A 9,943-nucleotide genomic window follows, 5' to 3' on the forward strand; every position below is an offset into this window, starting at 1 on the left:
TTGTACTGAACTTTACCCGACATTGCTTCTCGAAGATACAATGTTCACAGAATTACAGTTTTCCAACCTTCTGCCCACAGAGTAAACCCTGCTTGCTCAGTATAGCCACCCCCTTTCACTCATATGCCCTAACCGCATATGCCATAGCTTGGTAGTCTCAACTTCCTTGTCTGATGAAGATACCGCTACAGATCCGGTAACAGTGTTACCCTGTAGCACATATAGACCATTCTTTTTCAACCCCTTCATAACTGTAAGACTCCCATTAGAAATCTGAAGAACACCACCTTTACCAACATATTTGCAACAATTATCATCGAGAGTTCCCAAAGAGATTAAATTCCTCTTCAAATCTGAAAATGTATGATGTCTGTTATAGTCCTCACAACATCATCGTGCATCTTGATCTGAATAGTACCAATTCCAACCACCTTACAAGGAGCGTCGTTTCCCATTAACCCCTTACCGCCATTAATGACTGTGTAAGTGGAAAACCATTCCTTATGAGGACATACATGGAATGTGATGGGTCATGAAAATGTCCCATCTAAGTCATTTAATTTAGCCAAGTTAGTCGGTTTCGAATCTTTATTATAATAAAATGGTTGGTTCTTGATTAGGTGTCTTTTGCAGAGTTAGGTGTGAAAAACGGCTAAAAACGAGGAAAAGATACATGAAGGTTATTTTGGTCTTTTGGACACAAGGGTATTCTGATAAATTTTGCCAAGGTCAGTTTATGGGTGAAAAGTAGAGGTCGAGACGAGCCCGTAGGAGAAAACAGAAGTCAAATCGGAGTCCGGACGAGGGAACTAGCCAAAGTCAAAGTCAGGTCAACATTTGGTCAGCTTTCGGTACAACGTCGGGCACGATTCTGGTCAGCGGTATACCTTTGGACACGTGTCTTGGTACGGAGGTCGGAGCATCCAATTAACGTATTCACGCTGAGCATCCAAGTGCATCCTGAGTGGACGATCCAGTGTTTCCGGTGCATTTTATTAGCGTAGTCCCAATCCCACGTTTTAATCCTGATCGTCCCCTTCCTCGCAAATCAGATCCGATGGTTGCTGAGTATCTGGGCGTTGTTACGTTCCCGTGTTAACCGAAGTCATCTAGTTTCCGTGCATCCGATCACGTGGCGCTCTATAAACCCTCCAGATCCGCGCGCTTCAAGATCCAACGGCTGCTGAATCGTCTCACCTTATTAAGCTATACCCAGCTACACCCTAGCATCCGAATTTGAACCCTTATTAACCCTGCCGCCGACCAACTTGTGCAATTTAGGGTTTTTTATATTTTAAGCCCCTAGAATTCCCAAAGTAGCCCTCAATTTCCAACCTTCTACCATTTTAACCTCAATAAAAACCCTAACTCTATTTAATAGCACTTGCTCCTCCATTAAAACTTAGACTTGAAAACCCTCTCAATCCCCTCTTACCTATTTCTTTCTCTCTTCTCTACTACTAAATCCATCTTTTCCATTCTTTTTTCATCTTTCTCTACTACTACTATTTCCTCTCTACCACTATTATTCTTCATTTATTTTACAATATCAATGAATGTTACTCTAGATTTCATGTATAGTTAACTTAGCAATCTAAGGTTGTGAATGAAACCCATTTTGGATCTTTGTAACACTTGTTCTTGATTAATTAAAATCCCTTGATGTGCTTTGATGTCTATTGATTGTTTATCTATATGGATTGGATTTTTTTTCCATTACTCATGCCTCATAATTAGATATTTCATACTTTCGTTAAGTTGTTAGATGGAGTATGCTTTTTAGATGGTGAATAATAGTTAAGCGATCTGAATCTCTATAAGGAAGACAATTAGAATTAGTAATTATAAAATTGTTTTATCTAGAACATCATCCGGAATCCAAATAGTTCATTATATTGGATCCCGAGTAAATAAAAAAGAGATTTAAGTAATTAAGTGCTTGTTTTATAAAGTGAAATTATGCGGTGGATTTTATAACCTTAGATATCCTCTTACCTCTCACTTAGATAGTTTAGTTAGTTTTATTTATTTTCTTATTTCTTGCAAATCAAACATCAAATCTATGAGTGGGGTGGGTGTGTGTTTTAGTCTAAGTTAGCTATTGACATCTTGATTATTGGGTTAAACCCGCATTCAATATCCGAAGTTACCTACCTATTCCTTGGGACGATTCACGAATTTACTAACTTACTATAACTTGACCCCGTATACTTGCGGGAATAGACCTATTTTAGGCCGATCAGAATGTACAACCAGTATCCAAAATCCACCTATCTTCAGCGAAGCAGGCATTGATCGACAGAACCATAGCTTTATCACATTCTTCAATGATTGCCAAGACACTACCATCATCTTCTTTGATGACAGCTGCCTCTGCTGGCTTCCTCCTAAGCTCAGGACAATTCCTTTTGAAGTGCCCCTCCTTCTTACAGTTAAAGTATTTGTACTTCTTAGGTTTCGATTAAGACCGTGAACGATCCTTCCCATCGACCACATGCTGCGACCTTCCCCTTACAACCAAACCATCTCCTGAGCTGCTTTCTTCCATTGACCTTCGTCTCAACTCCTTCGAGTTCAATTTTGCTTTAACATCCTCAAAGGTTGTAGTTATTTGACCAGACATAAAAGAATCAACAAAGCTTTCATATGATGGTGGCAGGGATGCAAGCAATAGTACTGCCTTATCTTCTTCTTCGAATTTGACATCTATATTTGCCAAATCTAAGAATACTCGGTTGAGTTCATCCATATGGTCTTTCAACAATTCCCCTTCTAACATCTGTAAACTAAATAATTTCTTCTTTAGATACAAACAATTAGTTAGAGATTTCGTCATATACCTTGTCTCCAGCTTACTACATAGCCCATCGGCTGTAGTTTCCGTCGCTACTTCTCGCAAGACCTCATTGCTCAAACAGAGCAGAATCTGACCATGAGCTCTCTCCATGAGATCTTCCTTCTCTACTTCTGAAAGTGATTCAGCGAGTGCAGCCTTCCCATTCAACGTCTTTAGCAGACCTTGTTGAACTAATACTGCTTGCATCTTAATCTTCCAAAGATTAAAATCGTTACTTCCATCGAACTTCTATATCTCGTATTTCGCCATCACAAAAAACCTCAAAAACCTCAAAAACTTAGCTCTGATACCAATTTGTTATGCCAATCGAGGTTTAATGTGATCAATACGAGTAACCCAAGACAAACAATAGGAATAATATAGAACAATCAAGAACAAAACACAGAGATTTACGTGGTTCGGTTGGTGAGACCTACTCATCGGTGACAACGGCGCAATGATTTCCACTATGATAAGCAAACAAGTTTACACAAGAGATTCGTGAGATTGTGCTACTGATATCTCCTTAGGGTTTAGCTTATATAGCCACTAAACCCTAATCCCACCGCCTCACCGACTCTCTCTACAACCGACATTATACACGGATAACACTAATCACCGACATAAGCCTAGCTTCCGCATTCCAGCTCTGTCTCGGCGTCCAGCTCTGCCTCACAGTCCTTCTTCGCATACTAGCTCTGTCTCAACAATCAGCTCCGCTAACGGGTCCAAAATTCGGCGCGAGACTTGGCGGGTCGTAAACCGGATTCGATACCAATCCATATTCGAGTCACTTCTAACAAAAAGGTTATACTAAATTATAAGGTATTGATTACCATGATATTTTTGCTCTTGTTGCAAAATTGCTAACAGTAAGAGTCCTTCTTTCACTTGTTGTTATCAAAGAATGACATCTCCATCAAATGAACGTCAATAACGCTTTCCTTCAAGGGGACCTCAACGAAGAAATATATATGAAGATCCCTCTTGGATTTGCAAAATCTGGCGGTAAATGTGTATGTCCTCTTCATAAATATTTGTATGTCTTACAACAAGCATCATTTGCAAAGTTCTCTACTGCACTCCTTGATGAAGGATTTAAACAATCCTTAACAAATTATTCTCTCTTCACCTATCATAAAGGTTTCATATCTCTTTTTGTCCTAATTTATGTCAATGACATACTCATTATTGGCAACAACTCGGATGCCATCACATGTCTCAAAGAAAATTTTGCTAATTGATTTTATATTAAAATTTTGGGAGAATTAAAATATTTTTTTGGGATCGAGGTCTCTCGATCTGCCAAGGGCATTTTCTTATACCAAAGAAAATATATTTTAAACATTTTATAAGATTCAGGTGTCACTGTTGTAAACCCCATCTCTTTACCTATGGAGCAACATCTTAAGCTGCGGCCAACCAATGGAAACCCTCTACCAGATTTGAGTCAGTACCGCAGGCCCATTGGGTGTCTTTTAGATTAAACGGTTACTCGTCCTTCTATTACATATGTTGTCAATATCTTAAGCCAATTTATGCAAGCACCACATAGTACTGCTCATCTGTTGCCCTTTGTATTTTACAATATCTCAAAGGAACCATAGGCCATGGTATTTTATTATCTGCGCATAGTTCCTTACATCTCTGTGGATATACAGATGTTGACTGGGCAGGATGTACCACGACTCGTCGATCTACGACAGATTATTTTACAATTCTGGGTAATTGTCTTATCTTTTGGAAATCCAACAAACAACCTACTATTTCTCATTCGTTCGTGGACATGCTCTAGCGAATTTGACTACTGAAATACAGTGGTTGAAATAGTCATTTGATGGTCTTCATATCCGTTTCTCGAATCCAGTTAAGGTCTTTTGTGACAGTCAAGCTGCAAAGCACATTGCGGGAAATATAATATTTCATGAAAGAACAAAACACATTGAACTTGATTGTCATTTCATTCTAGGGCGTATCAACTCCAACTTAAACTCGATACATCACATCTGGTAATCAAATTGCAGACATTTTTACTAAACCCCTTGGGATTGCGCAATTTACTCATTTTACTAGGAAGTTGGGCGTTCAAGATATCCCCCCTGCACCAACTTGAGGGGGTATTCGAACTACATAATGCACGAGTAGCACATGCATGAATTTCTCCATGTCATCGCAAGTTAGCCTACATGAGATTGTATCTACAAGGAGAATCTTAGCTAACCGATGGGACGAAGATAGATAAATAATCTGTTATGTATTTCACTTTTGACTTATTGAAATTAAATTAGTAGATTAGTTTTGATTTATATTTGAGGTTAAATTGTGTAACAATACAGAGAGATCTCTAGACTCTATATATCTGTGTGTATGTATATTCAATGAACTAATCCATCTTGAAAGAAAAAAAATTGCACAAAACTTGTCTACCTTTACAGATGCCAATAAACATTGCGTGTCAACTAACATGGATGAGAAAAAGAGGGAAAGGGAGATGAAATTAGGGTGTTATTGAGGCAAAAAGAAGAGGGAAGAATGCAGAGACTTTCACAGTTACTGTTATTGTTTAAGACCTGAAAAGGAAGGAAGCAGCTCTTTGGGTGAAACCCCAAAAACAGTGAATTCAGTGGTCCTCCTCCTGCATGCTGCCCTAATTTTTGTACTGCAAAAAAAAAAAAAAAAAGTCTGATGACCCAAAATTTTTAAGAGAGTGGTAGTCGAAGGTCAGAGACTCTGAGTAAACAAGAACTTTTTAGTGATAAAGAGAGAGAGAAAGTGAGTGGATTCTTGCATTGTATTAGAGTGGGATAGAGACTAGTAGTAGTAAACCCTAGCTTTCTTTCTTAAGAGAGTAAAATTTTACTTGTCCTTTTTTGGTGAAAATTGAAGAGAGAGAGAGAGATATAGGGCCTTGAGAGAGAGAGAGAGAGAGAGAGAGAGAGAGAGGTGGTCACTGGTCAAGCAAGTAATTCATGAGTAAACTGCAGATGACAACAGCGACACAGCTACAGACTGTAGACAAGTCTCACATTATACTGGTGTTAGATTATCTCTCTCTCTCTCTCTAAAATCTCTCTACCCACAGGTAGTAAACAAGGGAGGAGCTAATTGAGTAAAAAAAACTGAATCATAACCCATAATACAGAAAACCTACCCACCATTTCAATGTATTGTCATCCTTCTCTAAATCTACTGATTTATAAGCTTCATCCGAAATGCAGTACCCCATTGCTCCATTTCAGTGTAATGTCATCTCTATCTCTCTCTCTCTCTCTCACACACACACACATGACAAAACTCACAAACCAACCATTTCAAGCTAGTCAATGAATAAGTACCTTATTTATATATAAACTATGTAAACTTGTTAACAATATATAAAAGATTTTTGCATATTAGTTAATGAAATTTTCAACTTTGTGCACTCTAAAAAAAAGGTATCGAGAACGTAGATGATACTCTGCTTGACCACAATCTCAGCTCTACGAAAAAAATCATATGTTACCCAACAAATCAAAAAAGATTTGACGTATTGTATAATGCACTAAATTTCTTTAGAGATATACACATTTTACTATCGAACCAAATAAAGTTCTACGTGTCACTTGTGAAATACACTAACATTGGTAGACTGGCTTAGAATATGAATTTCAACATATACTAATCTGTTGTTAACATTCTACACTAAAAGAGCTATACATAGATAACAACATACCTTCACACGAGTCACGGAAGTCAGTGAAAGCCAACTCGGTAAGCTTCTTTTCACCATAAATGGGAAGCATAGTCATTCAACATCGATCACTAAATAGACATAATTAGTACATATTACAAAAGTACTTTTTTCCTATTTCACAAATACTAATAATACATATATCGGCCTGATCCAATTCTTTGTAGGTCTTCATCATTTTCATCTTCTTCATCATCATCAAATTGACATAACTCGTTTATGTCCCCTCCGTGAGGGGCATGCTTGCCACCGAATGCTCGAATGTGATCCTTTAATGACCTCTTGTGCTTAAAGTCCGACCCACAAATACAAAACCAGATCTTACCACAATTCTTTTCATGGGTACGCCAATCACCCCTCACTGCAAAAGCTTTGCCACATTTACCACAAGCAAATGGTTTGGAACCGTGTTTTCGTTTATAATGTGTTTGAAGTGTTCTAAAATCCTTTAGAGGCTTCGATCTTGGGTGGTTAATGTTGTTTCTACAACCTTCATCACAGCAATAACATGGCAAACTAAACATGGGCGAAACTGGTTTCGTTCCCCTCAGTGACTCTGGACCTCTCCGATACTGCGAACCATGCCCCCACATATGCATCTACACATAAATATGTCAAGCAAAGAAACCCAAAAAGGAAAGTAGTATAAGATTCATTTACAAATAAAGAAGACAGAATGATGAATTATTCATGATCTATAACAAAAATTAGGGTTATTTTCAAACTGCAATTAGGAAACTGTTAAAATTTCGAACTCTTGTCTGTTTCAACTTTGTAGTTCCATATCTGCCTCTTAAAGATTTCCTAGAACCAATTAGGCAGGCAAAAATCAAAGTTCAAGGGAATATACTGTTTTAATACAATGAGAGATGGGACTATGTTCATAGACCACTTCAGTGACAAAACAAAACAAAACAAAAGACTACTACAGTATACATATGTATGCATATATTATATATATCTTAGGGTTTAGGGTAACTGAATTCATGTAGTTTTGAAGTAACCTGCATGTTGTTAAAGCGGTTGAAGGTCTTGTTGCAGACAGAACACGAAAACTGAGTCGGACCAACGAGGATTTGAGCCGGAGAAGGAATCCAGTATTGACCTTCAAGTGGGACAGAATTGTTGCTACTGATGACATTTCTAGGGCTTGAAGTTTCTGCATTTGGAAGTCCAATATGAAGAGCTACTGTTACATTTTCATCTTCAGTTGATTTAAGACTACTACTACTTCTACCATTACTAGTACTTTTAGTTGCTTCAAGTTTATTTGATGAAAGACATGGATGAAAGACATGGGTTTTGAAGCTGTGTTGTCCTGGAGGTCGAAGAGAGAGAATAATAGATTCTTCTTCACCTTCAATCGTCTTATTACAGAAGCTTTTTAGCATTGCCTTCACTAGGTTATATTAGAGAGAGAGAGAGAGAGAGAGAGAGAGAGAGAGAGAGAGAGGGAGAGAGAGAGAGGGAGAGAGAGAGAGTGGTCCAGATAGAGGGGAGAAGATAAGAGCTAGAGAGGGAGGAGAATGCAATGGATAAGTAAGTTTGTACTATGGGTTTATTATAGAGTTTAAACTCTTACTTTTAGGGTTTTGGATTAGGGTTTCTATCCTCTCTCTCCATCAAGCATGATAACTAGACAACTTTGCCTTGTCACAAAAATAAACAACTTTTACTTTGCATCAAATTAGGGCAGTATCTTTGTGGTGGTTGATTGCGAGGAAAAAAAGAATTGAATAGAAATACTTTCACCCACTTGTGCTAGAGGCGAACGCGGCAGATACCTGTTGGCTAACTCCGGTAGATCACATTCTTTCTGATTTACCCAAGAAGATGCAGAGAAAAAAGAATTACAAACTGGGAGTGCCTTGCACTATTACGGATTTTCCATTGAAGAAAATCTCGTTAAAATCGGAAAAGTGACGTTCGGACGTTACTTTCATGAAATTACTGATGTGTCATCTTTTAGAATAATGACACAGTGATATTTTTTTCTCTTTTCTTAAATTTCTTAAATTCTCTTTCTCCCAACTGAAATTTACTCTCTCTTCTCTCCAAACCTCATTTCCTTTTTCTTTTGTATCTCCAATTTCTACATTCTCTCTCCTATTTCTACTTTTTTTTTATGAGATATATTAGAAGCAAACCACTACAAAATTCTTACAAAGACTACTGACTTAAATCGGAAAGAAAAGATGGTAGTACTTTCCATACTTTTTTCTGACAATTATTTCTACCCCATTTAGCTAGAGCATCTGCTTTGGAGTTGCATTCCCTGGGAGCGTATGTGAAAATGATGTTTTTTTCACTCTCATACATTCTAAAAGAAACTCTTTTTCCAATTTTAGCTCTCTCTAGATATTTTTCACTCCTCAAAATGTACAGACATCTATGAAAATATGCAGTATATTTACGAATGAACTGTAAAAATAAAAATCAATTTGTTTGTTTACAGTGCATTTTTGTTAGAAATGAAACCCTCGCTTTATTGATTTCACAAAGTAAGTAGGATTACAACTAATGAGCTATTTATAGCTTTTAGAGACAGAGTAACAAACTCCTAACAAACTTGTTAACTACCATTTAGCTCATAACTAACTTCTAAACAGAATCTGTTATTATACTAAAGGCACCATTGTAATTAATCTTTTGATTTAGTTACATCATAATTACACCTCAACTTATATACTCTAACATCCCCCCTCAAGCTGAGAGATCGATAGAGAGAGAAGTTTGGACCTTAGTGCAGCAAATTGAGGAGAAGGCAGACCCTTAGTGAAGAGATCAGCTGGTTGATCCGAGGTTGGGATATAACGAATCACAAGCTTCCCAGCAGCTACTAAGTCGCGAACAAAATGAAAATCCACCTCAATATGTTTGGTTCGAGCATGGCAAACAGGGTTAGATGCTATATTCTTGGCACCAACATTATCACAGTAGACAATAAAGGGATAAGTAGGAGAGACTTGTAGCTCAGTAAGTAAATATGAAATCCAAAGTAAATCTGCTGTGACAAAAGATAAGGCTTTGTACTCAGCCTCTGTTGAGGATCGAGCAACAGTGGACTGTTTCTTTGAGCTCCACGAGACTAATGAGTTGCCTAGAAGAACACAATAACCATTGGTGCTTCTCCTTGTGTCTGGGCAGCCAGCCCAATCGGAGTCACAATAAGCAACCAAATGAGAGATATCACCAGGAGTGATAGTTACACCACAATCAATTGTTCCCTTCAAATATCTAAGGATTCTCTTAAGTAATAGCAAGTGAGATTCAGTAGGTTCTTGCATAAATTGAGCCACATAATTCACAGCAAAGCATATATCTGGTCTAGTCATAGTGAGATACTGTAGGCCTCCCACAAGTGTTCTATAGAAAGA

The 9,943-nt window shown here is 37.7% G+C and overlaps 1 protein-coding gene across 1 annotated transcript; it reads right to left on the reverse strand.

Annotated features, from left to right (window-relative positions):
* Positions 1-6,568: 6,568 nt before the first annotated feature.
* On the reverse strand, positions 6,569-8,236 carry LOC147548095 (zinc finger protein WIP6-like). Its single transcript, XM_086672578.1, has 2 exons — positions 7,571-8,236; positions 6,569-7,165 (listed from the first exon to the last, which is right to left on the reverse strand). Exons 1-2 carry the CDS (start codon positions 7,955-7,957, stop codon positions 6,695-6,697), a joined length of 858 nt encoding a protein of 285 aa, XP_086528704.1. The 5' UTR covers positions 7,958-8,236; the 3' UTR covers positions 6,569-6,694.
* Between the last annotated feature and the right edge of the window lie 1,707 nt (positions 8,237-9,943).

This window comes from Eschscholzia californica, unplaced genomic scaffold (genome assembly GCF_041429995.1).
Source record: "Eschscholzia californica isolate CP2 unplaced genomic scaffold, dmEscCali1.0.p SCAF_3, whole genome shotgun sequence".
NCBI classification, from domain to species: Eukaryota; Viridiplantae; Streptophyta; class Magnoliopsida; order Ranunculales; family Papaveraceae; genus Eschscholzia; species Eschscholzia californica.